Here is a 22,325-nt window from a genome sequence, read left to right on the forward strand (position 1 = left end):
GGCTCTCCGCCGTGGGTGCCTCCGGGGCGCTCAGTAGGGAGCCCCGCGGCCGCCCGCTAAGGGCCGGTCCTCGCCAGGCGGCGGGAGGAGGGGAGGCGGCGGCGGCGGCGGCCTCCAGGGGGCGCGCGGGAGGCGGCGGGGGGAGAGGAAGCGTCGGGGGCGCGGGCGCGGGCGCGGCGTGTCGGGGGCGCGCGCGCCTGCGCGGTGGGGCGGCGGCGGCGGCGGCGGCGGCGATGGAGGGCGCCCGGGGAGCCCCACAGGTAAGGGGGGGCTCTCGGGGCCGCGCGGGGCGGGGGCGCGCGGCCGAGGAGCGGAGTGGGGGCCCCGCCAGGCTCGGAGGGCCCCGGGCCGGGGGCGGCGGCGGCGGCGGCGGCGGCGGATCCCGCTGTCCGGGCCCCCCCCACCCCGCGGGACCAGCCCAAGTTGTGTCCGGGCCTCGGCCCCCGCCCGGACCCTCTCTTCGCCCGGACTCCGGAGTCCCGCCGCGGACCCGCAGGCCTTCTCCTCCTCCTCCCTCCTCCTCCTCCCCCCCTTCCCCCCCCCCCACTCCTTTCTCCTTTCTCCTTCTCCTCCTCCCTCCTCCCCCCCTTCCCCCCTTCCTCCCTACTCCTTCCTCCTCCTCCTCCTCCTCCTCCTCTCTCATCCTCCGTCCTCCTCCTTCTTCTCCCTCCTCCTTCTCCTCCTCCTCTTCTTCCTTCTCCTCCTCCCTCCTCCTCCTTCTGCTTCTCCTCCCTCCACCTTCTGCTTCTCCTCCTCCTCCCTCCACCTTCTGCTTCTCCTCCTCCTCCCTCCACCTTCTGCTTCTCCTCCTCCTCCCTCCTTCTCCTCTTCCCCTCTCCCTTCTTCCCCTCCTCCTTCCTTCTCCTCCTCCTTCTTCTCCTCCTCCTCCTCCCCGTCCTCGGGCCCCCTCATCTTCTTCCCACAGCACCAAGGCCGGTCCATCCATGGGTCCCGCCCGGGCGGCCCGGAGGCCCCGGTGCCGGTGGAGGCCCCATCTGCATCGCTCTCCCTCTGGGCACCGGGCACCTCCTCCCCCTCATCCCACCCGTGTCACCCAGAAACGGTTTTCCTGCAGAAGGATGAGATTTGAAAGCTGGTTTTCCGTGAGCAATGTCAGACGCCTGGACCCCAGGGGAGAGGGCCCGGAAGGACGGCCTGGACCGCGGCTCTGGGGAGGCGTAACTGGGAGAAGCAGGAGAAGCCTCATGGCTCAGTGGCCACAGCCCGGGCTTGGGAGTCAGAGGTCATGGGTTCCAATCCCAGCTCCACGCCTTGTCAGCTGTGTGACTTTGGGCAAGTCACTTCACTTCTCTGGGCCTCAGCGACCTCATCTGTCAAATGGGGATGAAGACCGTGAGCCCTACAGGGGACGACCTGATTCCCTCATGTGTACCCCAGCACTTAGAACACTGCTTGGCACATACTAAGCGCTTAACAAATGCCAACATTATTATAATTCTTATTTTAACTCTACCATTTGAATTGACAGGTGTGGGCATATACGGGACATTTTATTATTTCGGGCCAGGCCGCTCCAGCCAATTCCCCAAACCCTTCAGATAAGATGCCAGGGAGTGAGAGACATCTAGAAAACGTGGCCCAGCCAGGCAACAACTGCCCGAAACTGTAGGTTGGGCTTTAGGCCAGTAGTAGAAGTAGAATTACTATTTCTACTAACAACTGCAGTATTTGTTTCAGCTCTTACTTTGTGTCGAGTCCTCTACCAAGCACTGGGGTAGTTACAAAATAGGCCGAGCACAGTTTGGGAGAACAGATGTTGAGTCCCCCTTTTACAGATGATGAAACTGAGGCTGAGAGAAGTGAGTTGACTTGCCCAAGGTCACAGAGAAGGCAAGCAGAGCTGGAATTAGATCCCAAGTCCTCTGACTCCCAGGCTCAGGCTCTTTTGATTAGGCCATGCCGGTCTCTTGAAGTGAAAGGCCATTCCAACTTTTTTGAAATGCTTAAACCAAAAATCGAGGTGAGTTTTACTCTTCACGAAAGCTGCTGACAAAACAACACTGACCCACCTGGGGATGCAGCCGCTCCTGAAATCCCACAACAATCTGGGTTAGCAGTGGTTGGACAAGCCAAACATGGAGTCTTATTCTGAAAAGCATCACTTGTGTACCTGGTGGCAGGGAAAACTCCTCACTATTGGCTTCAAAGCTCTGCATCACCTTACCCCCTCCTACCTCGCCTCCTTTCTCTCCATCTACAGCCCAGCCCGCACACTCCACTCCCCTGGTGCAAACCTTCTCACTGTGCCTCGGTTCTCACCTGTCCTACCTCGACCCCTGGCCTACGTTCTACCTCTGACCTGGAATGCTCTCCCTCCTCAAATCTGCCAAAAAATCACATCTCCCCCCTTCAAAGTCCTAATTCCCAGAGGCCTTCCCAGACTAAGCCTCCCTTTTCCTCAGCTCCCCCTCCCCTCCCCATTGCTCCGACTCACTCCCTTTGCTCTACCTCCCCTCTGCCCCCAGCATTGTATATATATATACATATCTATAATTCTATTTATTTACATTAATATTTGTTTTCTTGTTTTGATGTGATATATCTATAATTCTATTGATATTGATGCTATTGATAATGCCTGTTTACATGTTTTGATGTCTGTCGTCCCCCTTCTAGATGGTAAGCCCGTTGTCGGCAGGGATTGTCTCTATTGCTGAGTTGTACTTTCCAAGCGCTTAGTACAGTGCTCTGCACACAGTAAGCACCCAATAAATACGATTGAATGAATGAACGATTGAGAAGCACACATTACAAACAACAGCGGAGTAGAGAGAACTGTAAAAGTCTTTGCTTCCAGAATCGCTCCCCACTCTGGGCTCCGGAGACCTGGAGGGAGGTGTGTGTATGTGTGTGTGTTGGGGTGGTTCCTGCCCATGGACTGTCATGCCTCTAGGCGAAGGATGGGTAGGTAGGTGAGTGGGTGCTAAGGAAGATTGTGGGGGGAAAAAAGAAAAATCTTCAGTCTTTCAAGTTCCATTCATCACAGTTGGAATTGGAGAATGTCCAAAGTTCAAGCGAAACAAGCATCCCAGTTTTTTTTCTAATATTCATTCAGTCATATTTATTGAGCGCTTACTGTGTGCAGAGTGTTGTACTAAGCGCTTGGAAAGTGCAAATTGTCAACAGAGACAATCCCTATCCAACAACAGGCTCACAGTCTAGAAAGAAGGGGAGGGTAATTAATATATTAATAATTATAATACGGGTAATATATTACCCATTAACTCTTGACAATTTACCTTGAGATATATTATTATTATTATTATCATTGTATCTGCTAAGTGCTTGCTCTGTGTCAAGGACTGTAAGTTGGAGGGTGAACAGGTAATGCATCCCATTTTACAGAGGAAGGAATCTGAGTCACGGAGAAGTGAAATGACTTGCCTGAGGTCACACAGCAGGCAAGTGGCGGAGCTGAGATTAATTAATCAATCAATGGCATTTGTTGAGTGCTTACTGTGTTCAGAGCACTGTGCTGAGTGCATGGGAGAACACAATACAACATAGCAGAAATGTTCCCTGCCCACAAGGAGCCTCCAGTCTAGAGGGGGATACTCTGACTTTCAGTCCCAAGCTCTTTCCATGAGACCACGTTCTTCTCAGCGTTCTACTAAATCGCTGATGCTCTTTCCCTAGTTTTACTTTGTCGTTGGTGCCTTCCTTAAAATCGGAAGCTCTTGTTTGTAGTTATTCATAGATTGGGTAGATAATCAAAGTTGTCCTACCTTGGGCTGATAGAGCCATTTTCAGCTAACTCAGCGCTTGCTATCTTGTCCTTTAACACTAGAAACCAAGCATGCATGTGACAGACATGAGTAGACAGACGGTGTTAGTAGCAGACGGTGTTAGTAGTAATAGTATTTAGGGTTTCCGTGTTCAACTCACTGTACTAAGCAGTGGGAAAGAATGCTTGGATGGGATTTAGACGTGGTCCCCAACCCACAGGAGGTTTACAACCTAAGAAGGGATACTGGCGACAGACACGTGAGGAAAGAGAAAACAAGATAGAAGTGGTCCATAGCCGCAAACATGACAGAGAGTAGCTGAGTCAGAAGAAGCTTGGAGGAGCAGGAGGAGGAGGAGGAACAGCGTTTATTGAGCATCCAACTGTGCTAGGCACTCGGGAAGTACAGGATAAAGAAGCAACCCGTTCCTGCCATAAGAGCGACCATTCTAATGAGGGAGACAAACATAAAAATATGGAAAGTCTCAGAAAAATTCACCTGATGACAGGTCCTTTATGTGTGAGGGCCAGGGATGGTGTAAGTACCTTCCTCAGGGCCAGAGTTGGCTGATGGGATGAAATGGCTTGGGGTACTGGGAAATCAGTCAGAGAAAGCTTGAGGGAGGAATTGGGGTGTTAGGAGGGAAGTAAGGACATGGAAGGGAATGGAAGAGGTGGAGAAACAGGGAGAGAAAGTATGGGAGCCAGAGGCCTGCGTCTGCCTCCCTCCTCTGCTCTCTGTTGCCTCCTTCCAATCTGGCCCCAGGGCCTGACATTGGGGTTGAGAGGTGCCCTGCCAGATGTGCCCACCATCCTGGGCCCACTTTTGGGAAAGTGGAGTCGAGGCTGGCAACAGCAGTGGGCTGGGGAGGAGATTGTCGACAGAAGGTGGGGACTTGTGGATCCTTCTCCCCACCCCCCGTCTCATGGCCATTTTCATTGCAGCTTGTCCCTGTGGAGACAGAGCTGCAGTAGGCGGGAGGGGGGGAACAGTGACACATGGGGGATGGCCATAGCCCCCCAGGCCTCAGCCCTTCCAGCCAGTGTCTGGCCGGGAACAATTTATGAGCCAGTTGGACTCCAGAGAAGTTGACCCACCTGACATCAGTCAACCGAGTGGTATTTCTTGAGCACTTTAAGAATAATAATAATAACAACAGAAACTGTATTAAATGATTAGGAGAGTACCATACAATAGAGTGGGTAGACATGATCCCTGCCCTCAAGGAGCTTATAGTCTACTGTGTGCAGGGCGCTGTACTGAGCTCTTTTGAGAGAGGACAACAGTCAACCACTATCCCTGCCCTCAAAGAACTTAGTCAACTGTGTGCAGAACGCTTGGGAGAGCACAACAGAGTCAGCAGACACTATCACGACCCTGACTGTGTGCAGAACACTCGGGAGAGGACAGTTTAGCATCATCACCTTTATCAAACACTTTTATTGAGGCCCGGCTCAGTGATGAACCTTGCGCAGACTGGGAAAGCTAGGGTAGAGTTTATTCATGTCTTCTTCCATTGGTGAAGAACAGTTGAGAGCTATCTCTATAAATGGGATGAAAATCTCCTCTGTGTTAGCCTGCGATCCCAAAGCTCGAAATAACTCACAGCTACCATTTCACTAATGAAAATCATCAATTTTCTTGGGTTGGAATTCAATTATTTCCATCGCTTAGAGTAAAAAAAAATTACCGCGTTCAGTTCTTGATATTTATTAAAATCATATTCTGTCTGTGAAATTGTGGTTTTCATCTTGTTCTTCCATTTTTCCGGATCTGTTGTTCAGGGGGTCAGGAGAGTTGAAAACTCACAAAGGAATGCAGCGTGGCCACGGCCCGAGCCCCTCAGACCCAACCACAGAAGCTCACCGCCCGGGCAGTCTCCGGAGCAGGACGCAGGCAGCCCGTGGTGCCCGGCTCCAGCCCGGAGATGCAGGCAGTCCGCGGTGCCCGGCTCTGGTCCGGAGGGTCAGGGGTTTGGGGCGGCCCGGGGCCTCCAGCCACCGACCAGCTGGCTAATGTGCACTTGGTTTCTTCATATCCAGGGCAAAGTCCTTAGGTGACCGGTCTCTCCCCTGAGCCTGGGTGGCCTGGAGGGGCCCCCTGACAGCTCCTGCTCAGGGCAGAGGGAGCTTGGCGAAACCCCAGCCGAGGGAGGCGCCTGGGAGTTGGGGCAGATTCTGGTCCTTCTTGCCACTCCCAGCCCAGCAGCTGTCGGAAGCCACCCCTCCCCAAGCGGCTTGTCTGACCCCGAGGAACCTCGGCCTGCCCGAACTTCATCTGAGTGGCTGGCGTGGCCCTCAGGGGCCTTGAAGCCATTCCAGAGCCCGGGAAGGAGGACACGAAACTTCCCAACGAGCGCAGCCCCCGATCATGCGACCATACGGCTAATGGCTGGAAATAGACATGCTGGGTGGAAGGAAGGGAGCCTCTGTGGGTGGTCTGCGGATTACACAGTGGAGACTGCCTTTGACAGATTGATTATTGTGTAGGTTTCAGGGAGAATCGTCTCACTTCTTCCTGGGCTGAAGAAAGAGGCGTCCTCGCCGATACGCACACAGTCCTGTCTCTCTCCCCTCCCTCCCTCCCCCCCTCCCTCGTTCCACCTTTGTCTCGCTCAGGGTAGTGCCTCCATCAGGAAGTGGACCAGCCAGGTCTGGAGCAGGTAGGAAGAGAAGCTCTGGCTGCTGTCCCGATCGCTCGGGGCTGAAAACGGCAGGAGTGGCCTAGGCCGCCTACCCCCAGACCCTTTGCCCTTCCTCCAGAGGTCTGCTCTAAGGGGCTGCGGTGAGGCCAGTGGCTGCAGTGGTGACGGGCTGCGGTGGTGGCTGCGGTAGGGCGGCGGCAATGGTGGCTCAGTAGTGGCAGGGGCTGCGGCGGCTCCGGGCTTAAGTTACCTGCTTCGATGGGGGCTGGTCTGTTGCTTTTCCCAAGGCAGGTCGATCGAGGGGGCGGCGAGCAGCCCTGGGAAAATGAAGCGCTCTTGCTTCCTCCTTGGGAAAGTCCTCCTTCTTTCTTTTTTTTGCCTTCAGAAGCTTGTGGTCAGCTCCATTTTGGCTGTTGGATGTTCAGATGGGAATTTGGAGCACAATTAAAGCAAATTCCCCTCTGTGGTACTTGTTCTCAGGTACTAGATGAAGAAGAACCAGTCCTGATCACCCAGTTGCTGGCAGACCTGGAGGACACCCTCAGCCCCATCACAGAGGAGAACAGCGTGGCTTCCGTTAAAAAACCAGGACCCAGCCCCCACAACTGGAGTGCTGAGTGGAGCTTTTGGGTAACTTGGAATTTTTTGATGATTCTCTTCTCCCCCTCTTTCCCCCGACCTTTACGTAGGCTTCTCCCAATGGTCTCAAGACACTCCCCGACCCATCTGTGGGGTCTTCGGGGAGCCGATAGGGATCATGTCTACCAACTCTGTGGTATTGGATTCTCCCAAGAGTGTAGTATAGTGCCCTGGACACAGTACGCGCTTAGTAAATATCAGTGGTTGGCTAGCAGGGAGTGAGTTGCCGCTGGCCTGGCCCGGTTCGGGGCACAGAGACGGTCAGTCATCCCTGGTCAGGCTGCCCAAATCTTGGTTTTTCTCAAGCGGCCGCTAGGCGGAGCTGTTGTCCTCCCTCAACCGGCCACTAGGCGGCGCTGTTGTCTGTCCTCAGCCGGCCGCTAGGCGGGGCTGTTGGTACTTGCTAAGCGCTTACTATGTGCCAAGCACTGTTGTAAGCGCTGGGGTAGATACAGGGTAATCAGGTTGTCCCACGTGAGGCTCACAGTCTTCATCCCCATTTTACAGATGAGGGAACTGAGGCCCAGAGAAGTTAAGTGACTTGCCCGCAGTCACCCAGCTGACAAGTGACAGAGCCGGGATTTGAACCCAACACCAGACTCCCAAGCTCGTGCTCGTTCCACTGAGCCACGCTGCTTAGAGCCTCATCTCTTAGAGAACATAAGCACTTTGGGGCAAATTTTCATTTTTCCCACTTGGCAATCGGTGGACAGTGGGGGAACCCACAGTCTAATCCCGGAGGAGGAGGCAGAGAAACCAGGAGAGAAAATGAACAAACTAAGGAATTAAGCATCTGATTATGATGATGGGCAGGCATTTATTGATCCCTGCCCAGTTGGAAGGATGAATTGTTATTTTCTGTGAGAGATCCAGTGTTCAAGTAGCTGAAGAGGGAGTGGGACTTGGGCGTCCGGCCCGGCCTCCTTCTCCACCCACATGACCGGCCCTTGTCCTGTTTGCAGGGCCCGGCCCCATTTTTACTTTTGCCACCCTGGTCCCTGGATCCTTGTGATGTTTCTGCTGGAAAAGAGCTGCTCCTAACTGACCCTAAAATTGCCCAGCTCTCGTTCAGAAAACCCCCTGCCACATAGCAGTTCTGCTCCGGAATTTCACCCAAAAAGTTTTCAGCTCCCCATATTTCATTTTCGAAGATAAGTATGTGTGGTTGCCCTGCAGGGTCCCCACTCTGGACCGCGTAGCCTGTCCCCACGGAGGGCGGGTGTGTGAGTGAGTGGCTGCAAATATATCTGCCGTCCCAGGAAGGTGCACTGAAGGCAGGTCCCAGAAAGACCCCTGAAACTGAATAGGACCCCCAAGAAAGCCCCTGGGAACAGCTGTGGAAGCCCTCCCTAGCCAGTCTGGAGTGCTGGGAGGAGCAGCAGGGCCCCCCTAGGGGGACGGAGCCCCTCCCTACGAACTCTGGCCCAGATCTGTTTACCTGCAGGAGTAGAGATGTTTAGAGTCCTTAAGGAGTTGACAGGGGTCCAAGGAGGCGCTAAACCTGAAGCCCTTGAGCCCCTCCCTGCACAGGGAATCAATCAGTCGGTTGTATTTATTGAGCGCTTACTGTGTGTAGAGCATTGTACTAAGCGCTTGGGGGAGTACAGTAGAGCAATAAACAGACACATGCTCTGCCCACAGGGAGTTTGCAGTTTAGGGAGAGAGACAGACTTCAATATAAATAAATAAATGATTCATTCATTCAGTCATTTATTGAGTGCTTACTGTGTGCAGAGCCCTGTACTAAGGACTTGGGAGAGTACAGTACAACAGTAAACAGACACATTCCATGCCCACAGTGAGCTTACGGTCTAGGGGCAGGGGGAGACAAACAATATAAATAAATTACAGAGGTGTACATAAGTGCTGTGGGGCAGGGATGGGGGAAGAACAAGGGAGCAGAGGGGAGAAGAGGAAAGGGGGGCTTAGTCAGGGAAGGCCTCTTGGAGGAGATGAGCTTTCAATAAGGCTCTGAAGGAGGGGAGAGTGTCTGTCAGATTTGAGGAGGGGAGAATGTTCCAGGCCAGAGACAGGACGTGGGCGAGGGATCATTGGTGAGATAGATGAGTGTGAGTAGTATAGTGAGGTAGGAGGGGACAACGTGATTGAGTGCTTTAAAGCTAATGGTGAGGCGTTTTTGTTTGATACAGAGGTGGATGGGCAACCACTGGAGTTTTTTGAGGAGTGGGGAGATATGTCTTGAACGATTTTGTAGAAAAATGATCTGGGCAGCAGAGTGAAGTATGAACTGGAGTAGAGAGAGATAGGTTTGCAGGTAAGTAGGGAGGCTGACGCAGTAATCCAGGCAGGATAGGATGAATGACTGTATTAACTTGGTAGCGGTTTGGATGGAGATATGTACATAAGTGATGTGGGGCTAGAAGGGGGATGAATAAACGGAGCAAGTTAGGGCGACGCAGAAGGGAGTGGGAGAAGAGAAAAGGAGAGCATAGTGAGGGGGAAGGCCTCTTGGAGGAGATGGGCCTTCAATAAGGCTTTGAAGTGGGGGAAGAGTCATTGTCAGATTTGATTAGGGAGGGCATTCAGGGAATACCTGAGGCCACTGATGGGCGGAGCCCCAAGGTGTGAATGTGAAGTGGGCCGACCTGACCAAGGAGCCCCTGGATAAAGGGGGCTGAGCTTGTCTGCTGGCTCTCCAGCTCTCGGTCAGGCTCTTTGGCTCTCCAGCTGCACCTCTTGCCAGTCTTGCCCTTGCCTGCCTGCCTGCCTGCCGTGGCCACGGCTCTGTCGGCCAACCAAGGGAGGGCACGCGGGTCCTGTCCACAGTCCACATGGTAAGAACGCTTCTATAACCCCAAAGACCACTAACTGGCAAAGCAATCTTCCTGGAGCCCGTCCCGGACAAAACTGCCTATAGGGTTCCAGGGCTGGGGATCAATCAATCAGTTGTATTTATTGAGTGCTCACTGTGTGCAGAGCAGTGTTAAGCGCTTGGGAGGGTATAATGCAATAGAGTTGGTAGACATGTTCTCTGCCTGCAAGAAACTTACAGTTTAGAGGGTCAATCACTGGAATTTACCGTTCGCTTACTGGGTACAGAGGACTGTCCTAAGCGTCCGGAAGAGGACAGCAGAGTTGATAGACACGATCCCTGCCCACAGAGGAGCTAATAGTCGACTATGTGCAGAGCACTATACTGCAGTACAGTACTGCAGTACTATGTGCAGAGCACTGAGTGCTGGGGAGAGGACAATAGTGATAATAATAATGATGGTAGTTAAGCAAGTGCGTCAAGCACTGTTCTAAGCGCTGAAGTAGATATAAACTAATCAGATTGGACACAGTCCCTATCCCACTTGAGGGCTCACAGTCTTAATCCCCATTTTACAGATGAGGACACTGAGGCCCCGAGAAGTGAAATAACTTGCCCAAGGTCACACAATAGAGAAGTGGCAGAGCTGGGATTACAACAGAGGTCCCTCTGACTCCCCAGCCCGTGCTCTAGCCATCAGACTTAACAAATACCATAATTATTATTAATTATTATTATTAGACCATGCTGCCTCTCGATAGAGTTGGCAAGGAGACAGACATTAAAATAAATGACAGAGGGAAATTGGCGGCGTATAAGGGAGTGTGCTAAGGGAGTGTGCTGTGGGGCCACGGGCAGAGGGCCTTTACAGACTGTTTGTTAGAAGCTTTTTAAACAATCTTCCTTGATTAGTCTGAGCCCTGATTTACTCACAACCCCAGGGAGCACTTATGAATCGATCAATCAGTCAAGGGTTTTTATGGAGTGCTTACTGTGTACAGAGCCCTGGATTAAGCATTTGGGAGAGTACAATACAATAGAGTAGTTAGGCACAATCCTTGCCCCCAAGGAGTTTACAGTCTAGAGGGTATTCATCATTACTACCCTGTTCCTGAAACATTAATGCTTGAGCTTAATCCCCTTCTCCTTCTGTCCTTAAATTATTTCAGGGTTTGTCTCTGCTGGATTGTTAACTCCTTGAGGGAAGGGATAGATAGGTCAGCCTACTCTCCCAAGCGCCTAGAACCGTGCGCAGCATACAGTAGGTGATCAGTAAACTCATTGGATGGAAAAAACTAATGCTTTTTCTTAATTTGTATTTCTATTTATGTTTTTCCCAAATCTGAGCACCCCAGCATTTTTCCTTGGATTCCAGCTACTGCAGCGAGATGCACCATTTGTAAAGTGAAATCAGAATGTGTTGCAGGGGAGCCAGTTCTCTGTTGTTTGAAAGCTTTGTGGTCCAGTAGTGACTTTTACGAGATGTTTCCAGGGATGGAGAATTCTGATTGCAGCTCACTGGGATGCATTTTCACTCAATGAGCTGTGGGGAGGAATCTTGCAGTAGGGTTACAACAACATCTAGATTTCCCCCCGCCCGACTTCTTGAACCCACAGATTCCACAAAATCCCAGCTGACCCTAATCAATCATTGGTATTTTCTCCTTCTCCCTTCTGCATCGCGCTCCCACTTGAATTTGCACCCTTTATTCACCCCTCCCTCAGTCCCACAGCACTCATGTACACATCCAGCGTGTTGTGGGCAGGGAACATGTCTACTCTGTTACATTGTACTCTCCCAAGTGCTTAGTATAGTGCTCTGCACACAGTAAGTGATCAGTAACTATGATTCATTTATATCCATAATTTATTTATACTGACGTCTGTCTCCCTTGTAGACTGTAAACTCATTGTTGGCAGGGAATGTGTTTACCAACTCTCCTATATCGAACTCTCCCAAGCGCTTGCTACCGTGCTCTGCACCCAGTAAGCACTCAATAAACATGATTGAGTGATTTTTGAGTCAGAGGTTGTGGGTTCTAATTCTGGCTCTGCCACTTATCAGCTGTGTAACTTTGGGCAAGTCGCTTAACTTCTCTGTACCTCAGTTACTTATCTGTAAAATGGGGATTAAGACTGTAAACCCCAGGTGGGACAATCTGATTACTTTGTACCTACCCCAGTGATTAGAACAGTGCTTGGCACATAGGAAGCGTTTAGCAAATGCCATTATTATTATCATTAATGAGCATTTACTGTATGCAGAGCACTGTGCTAAGTACCTTTAGTAATAAGGATTTTACTGGTGTCCCTGTCCAAATGAGAATCCCACCAGATGATACACAAGGAGAGCATAGGCCTGGAGTCAGAAGGTCATGGGTTCTGATCCTGGCTCCATTACTTGTCTGCTGTGTGACCTTGGGTAAGTCATTTAACTTCCCTGTGCTTCAGTTTCCTCATCTGTAAAATGGGCATTAAGACTGTAAGCCCTACATGGGAGGGGGACTGTGTCCAACCCAATTATCTCATATCTACCCCAGGCTTTCAACCTCCTGCCTGGATTAGGGCAAGGAAGAAAATGGGTCGAGCATGGAAGGGTGGCTTAATTTTCTTTTGTTTTCATCCGCAAGCCCCCATTTTTCTCTCCCTTTATGGTTTATGAGAAACGACTTCTATTAGAAGTCTTTGAATCCAGCTGAAACACATCATGAATTATTTTAAATGGCCTGTGTAAGGGGAATGAAAAAAAATCAACAGCACTAAACTTCCCAGGGAGCAAGCATTTCCCTGTCATCTTTCATGGTTTCAACGATTGTGTCATGGAAAGCCAACCCTTGGACCTGCTTATTTTCGACTTTCTCCTAAAATATCAACCTGTTGCCCCAGGGCCTGGAAGCTCCCATCAGGAGGATAGGAGGGCCTCTGGAGGACCACCCATGCTGGGGAATGGATCCAAGCACCAGTGGCCCGTCCAGCGCCCTGTGTGCCCTCTCATCCATCCCTGACCCCTGGGTTCCCTCTGGGGCATGTAGATGGACCAGAGCAGAGATGGGTGGGGAGTGGTGGCGCAACACATTGTGAAGGGCACGAGAGGTCTTCACCAATGTTGGGCAGCTCCAGGCAGAGTCGGGACTAGAGCCCAGCGGCTGCACTGTCTCTGCTTGTTCCTTGGTGGGGCTGTGCTTGTCCAGTGGGGAGAAACAGGCTCCTCTAATAATAATAATAATGTTGGTATTTGTTAAGCGCTTACTATGTGCAGAGCACTGTTCTAAGCGCTGGGGTAGACATAGGGGAATCAGGTTGTCCCACATGGGGCTCACAGTCTTAATCCCCATTTTACAGATGAGGTAACTGAGGCCCAGAGAAGTTAAGTGACTTGCCCACAGTCACACAGCTGACAAGTGGCAGAGCCGGAATTCGAACTCATGACCTCTGACTCCAAAGCCTGTGCTCTTTCCACTGAGCCACGCTGCTTCTCTCCCATAGGTGTGTGTGTATGTGCGTCTGTGTGCATTCTTGCACGATAATAATGTGTGGTATTTATTAAGTGCTTACTAAGTGTCAGGCTCTGTAATAAGCACTGAGGTGAATACAAGCAAATCATCTTGGGCACAGTCCCTTGTCCCCACTTGGAGCTCACAGCCTTAATCTTTAAAATAATCCCATTTTAAAGATGAGGGAACAGAGGCACAGAAAAGTGAAATGATTTGCCCAATGTCACACAGCAGATAAGTGGTTAGAGCTGGCCTTCGAACTCAAGTCTTTCCGACTCCCAGACCTGTGCTCTGTCCACTAGGCCATGCTGCTTCTCAGTTTGTAGTGTTTGCCTCTTAGCAGTGCACACATTATAACTTCTGGGTGGAGGCAGTTTCTCAGAGGTTTTTTTTGCTAAAATCACCTTCATCCCATTTTTGATCCTCCCCTCTAGACTCAGCTCCTTGTGGCCACCAAACGTGTCTGCCACCTCTGTTGGATTGTACCCTCCCAACTGCTTAGTACAGTGTTCTGCAAGCAGGAAGCTCTCAAAAACCACTGATTGAGTGATTGATAGGAAAGCTCCTGTGAATGCGCTTAGTGTTCCGTGTTTTGATTGAATTTGGGATTTATAAAACTTCATATATTCAATCATATTAATGGAGCATTTACTGTGTGCAGAGCACTGTACTAAGCACTTGGAATGTACAATTCAGCAGCAGATAGAGACAATCCCTGCCAACAACCGGCTCACAGTCTAATCCACCCCAGTTTTAAGCCCTCTTTCTACCAGGAGCATACTTGATTTTTCTTACTATAAGCTGGATGTGGGCAGGGAATATGTCTATTTTTGTGTTGTACTCTCCCAAGTGCTTAGTACAGTGCTCTGCATACATAGTGCTCAATAAATACGATTGAATGAATGAATGAATGGTTGGTGCAGTTGATTCCATTGAAACTTGTCCCTAGGGCGAGTCCTGAGAGAGAAATGAAGGGTTTCATTTTTTAAGGAGCCTGTGGATTCCTTTAATTCAGGTTTTGTAATAATAATAATGGTATTTGTTGAACACTTACTATGTGCCAAGCACTGTTCTAAGAACTGGGCACTCTTTGTATCTACCCAGCACTCAATACAGTGCCTGTCATGTAGTAAGTGCTTAACAAATACCATTATTATTATTATTAGGCTGATAAGCTGGAGATGGAATTTTAGGAGGGCTCTGAGGTGGGGAGAGCATGGTCTGTCAGACACTAAAGGGAAGGGACTTCGTGGCCAGACAGAGGATGCGGGCGAGGGGTTGGTGGTGAGATAGACGTGATCCAGTTACAGCATGAGGTAGCCAGAGATGGGTTTCATTAAGTTCACAAGGTCGAGATCCATGTTCCATTTGTAAAAACTGTTCTGGATGCAAGTTGCCCTGGGTAACCGATGTCTCGCAGTTATAGGAAGGCATGGGAAAGATTTACCTTAAATTCCTTGTCCTCTTTGTAAGAAATCTAGGACTGTTTCTTATGGAAGTTCATAAATACACAGTGCCTAGTTTGATTCATCCAAATTTAAGAACAAATTTAACTTCCATTAGCCAATACATTTTCTGGAGTTACAGATTTGGTAAGAACAGTAATATCCAGTGACGTTTTTAGAAAGTGATTGTCTTAATAGTAATGGTAATGTTCTTATTTGCGTTTGCCATATGCAAAGTACTGTACAGAGTGCTGGGGGAGATAGAGTGTAGGCAGATTGAACACATTTCCTGCCCCCACAAGGGTCTCAAAGTCTAAGGGGAGAACGGAAAGGGTATGATATGGCCATTTTTTACAGATGATGAAATGGAGGCACACAGTAGCAAGTACCTTGTCCATGGTCAAACAGCAGGAGAGTGGTGGAGCCGGAATTAGAGCCCAGGTCTCCTGGCTCACAGGACCATGCTCATTCCACTACGCCATGCTCCTTCTGACTTTATAGTTCTCTGATTTGGCATTAGTTGGGAAAAACATCAAAATTCTTTTCTTCCACCAGATGTGAAGTAATGGAGTATATTGTTTTAGAGAGAAGTATATCCTCAAATTCCAGATTTCCACAGAAATACAGTTTCTTAATGGATTGTAAGACTACTGTTAAGGTGATAAGTTTGAAGTTGTCAGAAATCTTTCTCTAGATTTTACTGTCCAGTGTAGGCAGTCATTGAATGGTGGTGGTGGTGTAGGTGGTTTTGATGATGAAGAAAAATATTTTGATCATTTACTTAAGCACAAAAAGACCTTGGCCAATAAAGGAATTTTCTCTGCAGGCCTAGAGAATTAAAGTTTATAAATGAATGAGCAGTTTAAGGACCCTAAGCACTCGGACTGGGCAGGGAGGACCCTGAGTTAGGAGGGAGGGGTCTTGGATTCTGGCCTATGCTTTGCCTGACCTCAGCTTTCTCAGAGGTAAAATGGGGATTATCATTTTCCTATCTGTCCTTCAGAGGAGAAGGGCTTTGGACTATTAGCTAATCAGTCTGGACTCCTCTCTTTGGTCTCTGCTGACAGATAATGTGTCACATTCCCCAGCTCCTGATAGGTAATCTTTTCAATCACCTTTCTATCTGCCTGCCTGCCTGCCTGCCTGTTCTTCGCGCCTCTTGACTCTTTCTCCCACACATGTACCCTGAGCCTCAGATCACGGGGGAATGGAATGACTCTTGTCTTCGTCCTCCTTCTCCTCCTCTTTATCGAAACTCCTTCTGGAGACCCTCAGGTGAAGGACACTGAGCCTTCCTAGGTTCATAGGGAATGCACCAAGAGCAGCTAGCCAGGGACTCGCTTTCCCTCCGGGGACCTCACCACTATTCCAGTCGGGAATGGGGCAGACCAACCTTGCACGGGTGCATGATGGGCCTAGTCCAGTTCTTCCCTGCCACACAGTCATGAGCGTGCTGACGTCTAAGCATCATTTGCAGAATTTTCTGTTTTCTTTTATGCTGGCAGGTATCCAAGAGTTGGCCCAAGATTTTCACCAGGGGCGGGTGTCCATTGGCCCTCTGGGGTGGAAGATTTTTTACTTCTTAGTAGCAAACAAGATGATCAAGTTGCCTTGAGTTGCCTTAGATGGGCAGAGCTAGCCCTCTGAGTGCAGAGGGCTGTACTGAGAGCTTGGGGGAGTACAGTGAAGTTAGTAGACACAATCCCTGTACCTGAGGAGTTACAGTCTACTGTGTGCAGAGCCCCGAATTGAGCAGTGGGGCGTAGGCATGATAATCCTAAGTATGGTACTTGTTAAGTGCTTACTGTGTGCCAAGCACTCTTCTAAGCTCTGGGGTAGCTACAAGGTAATCAGGTTGGACACAGTCCCTGTCTCACAGGGGGCTCACACTCTTAATCCCCATTTTACAGATGAGGTAACAGGCTCAAAGAAATGAAGTGACTTGCTCAAGGTCACACAGCAGATGACAAGGGGCCGGAGCTGGTCTTTCTGACCTCAGGCCTATGCCTTATCTGCTAAGCCATGCTGCTTCCCTGTCCTTACCAGCCTACTATTTGCAGAGTGCTGTACTGAGTGCTGGGGAGAGGACAATAGAGTTAGTAGATATCGGTCCTGCTTACAGTTTAAGCCCTGTAAACTTAAGGGGTTTACAGTCTGTTGTGTGCAAAGCTCTGGCTAGAGCTTTGTCTGCAAAGTGCTGGCTAGAGGACAGTAGAGTTAGTAGACCCCATCGCAGCCCTCAAGGAGCTTTCAGTCCAGCTCAGGAGGCAGACACAAAACAAGTTAGAGAATGGAAGGGACTTCTTGGTGGATGAATAAGTGCTAAAATAGTGGTGGAAAATTCCATTGCTACTTCCAGAAATGTGGCGGTCAGTGACTGTGCCTGCATGGGTTTCGAGGTGACCAACAAAGCCTCTCTTCAGGCCCTAGTGACTCCCTGGGGGAACTCTTTTCCACCTCCTTCCCTTTTACAATGCAGCCTTCGACCCAGCGGGCTGGAATCAGGGAGCCAACCTCCCTGAGGAGGAAGCGTCCATCCAAAACTCTTGGAGGAAGGATGGAGAGAAGCAGGTTGCTTCCTGGCCACAGAGCTTAATCATTAATTCATTCCCTGTGAAATGAAACTAGCATCCAGCTACTGACTGAACTTAGAACGGTGGGTGACTACTTTCTGATAAGGGAATCCTGAGCAAGAAGACAAATGATTAAAGGTCTCCCAAGGAACTTTCCAAGTGACTCGCACACCTGCTATGTTCTCTGTAGGAGAGGAGTCAGGATGCAGTTATTATAATGATAGTAATGGTAGCTTTAAGCAATTACTGTGTGCTAAACACTCTACTAAGCACTGGGGTAGATTTAAGGTAATCATGTCAAAGTCCAACCTTTCCCACATGGGGCTCATCGTTTTAGAAACAGAGAGACAAGATATTAAATCCTCATCTTAGAGAGGAGGAACTCATGATACAGAGAAGTTAAATGACTTGCCCAAAGTCACACAGCTGGCAAGTGGTGGAGCCTGGGCTAAAATGCAGATCCTCCGACTCCTGGGCCCCGGGCTCTTTCCATTAAGCCATCACTGCTGGATGGGAAGTTTGTAAGCTCCACTAGATGGTAAGCAACTTGATTGCTGAGATCATGTCTACCAAATTTTATTGTAGTGTACTCTCCCAAGCGCTTAGTACAGTGCTCTGCACATGGTAGACTAAAGGCTCTTGGAGGAAAGGGACCATATCTACTAATTTTATTGTACTCTCCTCAGCATTATGGTAGGGTGCTCTGCATACAGTGAGAGCTCAATAAATACTGTTGATTGACAGATTGTTTGCTTCTCAAGAGTTATAAAATGCAAAAGAGAACATTTGAATCTGACTAAAAGGAAAATTAGTAAGAGTTTGAACAGTGAGAAGGGAGTTTTCCAAAGTTTCTTGAATGGAGGTCACCACAGTGTTAATGTTTCTTTGCTGTTTTAATTCCATGCTGAAGGCATTGTGGAAGCTGAGCCTTTACTTTAGTAGTTTGGGAACAATATGCCAGGAAACTTGGGTCCCTGGAGGGCAGTGATTTGCATTGTAAACACAGATCTGAGGAGACAACGAAAACCTAAACAGATTTCAGTTTCAATTTGAAAATAGCAACCTTTGTTTAAAAGCAGTCCTACCCATATAACTCCCTCTCTCTCCCCCCGCCCCCACCGCCCCGTCTTCCTTTATTCATTTTTTATGGTATTTGCTAAGTGCTTATTCCATGCAGGGCACTGAACTAAGCACTGGGGTGATACAAGCTAATCCGGTTGGACACAGACCATGTCGTACATGGGGATCGTAGCCTTCATCCCCATTTTCAGATGAGACATGAAGTGAAGTGACTTACCCAAGGTCACACAGCAGACATGTGATAGAGCCAGGTTTAGAACTCAGGTCCTTTTGGCTCCCAGGCCCAAGCTCTTTCCACTAGCCTCGCTGCTTCTCAGACAGTTTCCTAGAAAGGAACAGAAAGCATAACAGGATAAGATGAGACCAGACCCCAGAAGTTCAGGCTCACCCTCCCTTCAGGCAGGCACATAGCAGAGAGTGTGTTCCTGGTCAAATTAGTTGGATGCTTTCTCCCTTCTCTTATGAGTGGCAATGGGGTATGGAGACCGGTTGGAACGATGGGGCGAGGAGGAGGAGGACTCTAGATTGGAAGCTCATTGTGGGCAGGGAATGTGTCTGTTATATTACTCTCCCAAGTGCAGAGTGCCCTGCACACTGTAAATATTCAATAAATATGATTTGATTGATTGAGGAAGAGGAGGAGGAGGAGGAGGAGCAGGAATACCACCCCTGGAGTTCCCGAAAGCCATAGTGTCAGCAGGTCCATTCTCTCTCTCTCTCTCTCTCTCTCTCTCTCTCTCGTCCACAACTTCCATCAGTCAATCAGTCACCCCACCCCTCACCCCAGTGTATTGTAGGAATGCAACAAAAATCTCTCCCAAGTGCAAATACTGCTCCTTTGATGAAGTCAGTGGAAAGATTCAGGGAAGGCCCAGTTTCCATTTAAATCTGAGTGAAAGATAGTGTAGCGAGCTTCCCAGTACCATGATGTTTGAAGGGAGGAAACTATGAATCTCTCTGATATTTGATTGGTTGGAGAATGTAAGCATCTGGAGTGAGACTGACTACTACCCTCAGGGAAATAAAGCAACAAAAGACTTCCCGCCCATAAGATCCGCCCAGGACAAACTCAAGGGTTGTTTGTGCAGCTGTGGTCACCAAGGGATGCATGAGCGGGCGCCTTCCTGGAGGGCTTCAGGGTTTCTGCTCCTGTTTCCGAGAAAGGAGAGACTCGGGAAGAAGCAGTTTTTTGCCATTCCACCACAGTTTGCCCTAATCGTATCATCTCACACTTCGTCCGGGTCCGCCCTGTGAATGTGTATTTTTGGAATCATTCAGTGATCCTTATTGAGTACTTACTATGTGTATTTTTTGAATCAGTCAACCAATGGTATTTATAGAGCACTTACTGTGTGCCTAGTCCTGTCTGAAGAGCTTGGGAGAGACCAATGCCACAGCATCGGTAGACATGTTCCCTGCCTACAACGAGTCTTACAGTCTAGAGGGGGAAACAGACATTAAACATACATAAATTACTCTATATACATATTCATTCAATAGTATTTATTGAGCACTTACTATGGGCAGAGCACTGTACTAGGCGCTTGGAATGTACAAGTCGGCAACAGAGACAGTCCCTGCCCTTTGACGGGCTTACAGTCTAATTGGGGGAGACAGGCAGACAAGGACAATTGTCTGTTGCCGACTTGTTCATCCCAAGCGCTTAGTACAGTGCTCTGCACATAGTAAGCGCTCAATAAATACTATTGAAATACTATTGAATTAATGACAATGGCAATAAATAGAGTCAAGGGGAAGAACATCTCATAAAAACAATGGCAATTAAATAGAATCAGGGTGATGTACATCTCATTAAACAAAATAAATAGGGTGATAAAGATATATACAGTTGAGCGGATGAGTACAGTGCTGAGGTGGTGGGATAGGAGAGGGAAAGGGGGGAGAAGAGGGTTTAGCTGCGGAGAGGTGAAGGGGGGGTAGAGGGAGCAGAGGGAAAAAGGGGGGAGCTCAGTCTGGGAAGGCCTCTTGGAGGAGGTGAACTTTAAGTAGGGATTTGAAGAGGGGAAGAGAATTAGATTGTGGGAGGTGAGGAGGGAGGGCTTTCCGGGACCGCAGGAGGATGTGGCCCAGGGGTCGACGGCGGGATAGGCGAGACCGAGGGACGGTGAGGAAGTGGGCGGCAGAGGAGCGGAGCGGGCAGTAGAAAGAAGGGAGGAGAGGTAGGAAGGGGCAAGGTGATGGAGAACCTTGAAGCCTAGAGTGAGGAGTTTTTGTTTGGAGCAGAGGTTGATAGGCAACCACTGAAGGTGTTTAAGATCAGATCGTGTCTGCAGGAAAATGAGCCGGACAGCGGAGTGGAGAATAGACTGGAGCAGGGCGAGAGAGGAGGAAGGGAGATCAGAGAGAAGTGGGGAGGAGCAAGAGGTGACTATCAAATGCTTAAAGGGGACAGATCCAAATAGATTAACACCATCGAAGAGAAATAAATGCCACTGTCTCTACTTGGATGTCTCTCTGACACCTCAGGCTAAATGTGTCTAAAACAGAACTACTTATCTTCCCACTCAAATCCTGTCCTTCCCCTGATTTTCCCATCACTGTAGGCAGCACCACCATCCTCCCTGTCTCACAACCTTGGCATTATCCTCAGATCATCTTCCTTATTCTGACAGATTGTCTGTCCCCAGATCTTGTCAGTTTTTCCTTCATAACATCACTAAAATCCTCCCTTGCTTCTCCACCCAAACTGCCATCATGCTGATTCAAGTACCTAGCCTGTGCTGCCTTGACTATGGCATCAGCCTCCTCACCGACCTCTTTGCCTCCTGTCTCTGCCCACTCCAGTCCGTACTACTTCACTCAGCTGCTCAGATCATTTCTCTACAAAACTGTTCAGTCCATATTTCCCCACTCCGTAGGAACCTCCAGTAGTTGCCCATTCACCTCCCCATCAAACAGAAACTCCTCATTGTCAGCTTTAAAGCACTCAATCAGTTTGCCCCCTCCTCTCTTACCTTGTTGATTTCCTACTACAACCCAGCATGCTCACTTTGCTCCTCTAACAACTCCAATCTTGATTTTATCTATTTCACTGATGACCCCTCTCTTCCTGCCTCTGGCCTGGAACTCCCTCCTCCTTCATATCTGATAGTCTGTCTCCCCATCTTCAAAGCCTTTTTAAAATTACATTTCCTCCAGGAGGCCTTCCCCGACTGTGCTCTCATTTCCCTTACTCCCTCTCCCTTCTGCATCACCCTAGCACTTAGATCTGTGCCCTTTGAGCACTTGATATTCACCCCACCCTCAGCCCCAGAGCACTTATGTCCATATCCCTCATTTATTTTAATGCCCATCCCACTTCCAGACTCTAAGCTCCTTGTGGGCAGGGACCAAGTCTGCCAATTCTGTTGTATTTTACTCTCCCAAGTGCTTAGACAACACTCTGCACATGGTAAGCTGTCAGTAAATGCAATTGATTGATTAAAATCCAGATTAAGTAGCGAGAATGGTGTTCCTTTAAAGAAATTCTCATTTTCAGTGGCAGGCTGACATCCGCTGAGAAGCAGCGTGGCTCAGCGGAAAGAGCAGGGGCTTGGGAGTCAGAGGTCATGGATTTGAATCCCGCCTCTGCCACTTGTCAGCTGTGTGACTGTGGGCAAGTCACTAACCTCTCTGTGTCTCAGTTACCCCATCTGTAAAATGAGGATTAAGACTGTGAGCCTCACATGGGACAACCTAATTACCCTGTATCTAACCCAGCGCTTAGAACAGTTCTCTGCACATAGTAAGTGCTTAACAAATGCCAACATTATTATTATTATTATTGCATCATCTCAAGATCCCATCCCAGGGCCGTCCCTCATCAATTGAGGAGTCTGTGGTCTCTCTTCTGTCCCCTCCCTCTGTCCCCCCAAACTCCCATCCTCCTTCCAGAACGTGAGTAGGTGCTGCTGCTCATCTCTATGTGACA

At 49.4% G+C, this 22,325-nt stretch overlaps 1 protein-coding gene across 3 annotated transcripts in view; it reads left to right on the plus strand.

The window, feature by feature from the left end:
• Nucleotides 1-210: 210 nt before the first annotated feature.
• The window catches only part of GRAMD1C (GRAM domain containing 1C), a 55,745-nt gene continuing 33,630 nt past the window's right edge, over nucleotides 211-22,325 (plus strand). For all 3 annotated transcript variants that reach the window (XR_005660519.1, XM_029075355.2, XM_029075356.2), the window contains exons 1-2: nucleotides 211-260; nucleotides 6,871-7,020. Coding sequence is in view for 2 of the 3 variants with exons in the window: in XM_029075355.2 (XP_028931188.1) it covers nucleotides 234-260; nucleotides 6,871-7,020 (177 nt within the window). In the remaining variant the exon portion in view is untranslated. The remainder of the gene's footprint in view (nucleotides 261-6,870; nucleotides 7,021-22,325) is intronic.

The sequence above is a fragment of the Ornithorhynchus anatinus genome, chromosome 11 (assembly GCF_004115215.2).
Source record: "Ornithorhynchus anatinus isolate Pmale09 chromosome 11, mOrnAna1.pri.v4, whole genome shotgun sequence".
NCBI classification, from domain to species: Eukaryota; Metazoa; Chordata; class Mammalia; order Monotremata; family Ornithorhynchidae; genus Ornithorhynchus; species Ornithorhynchus anatinus.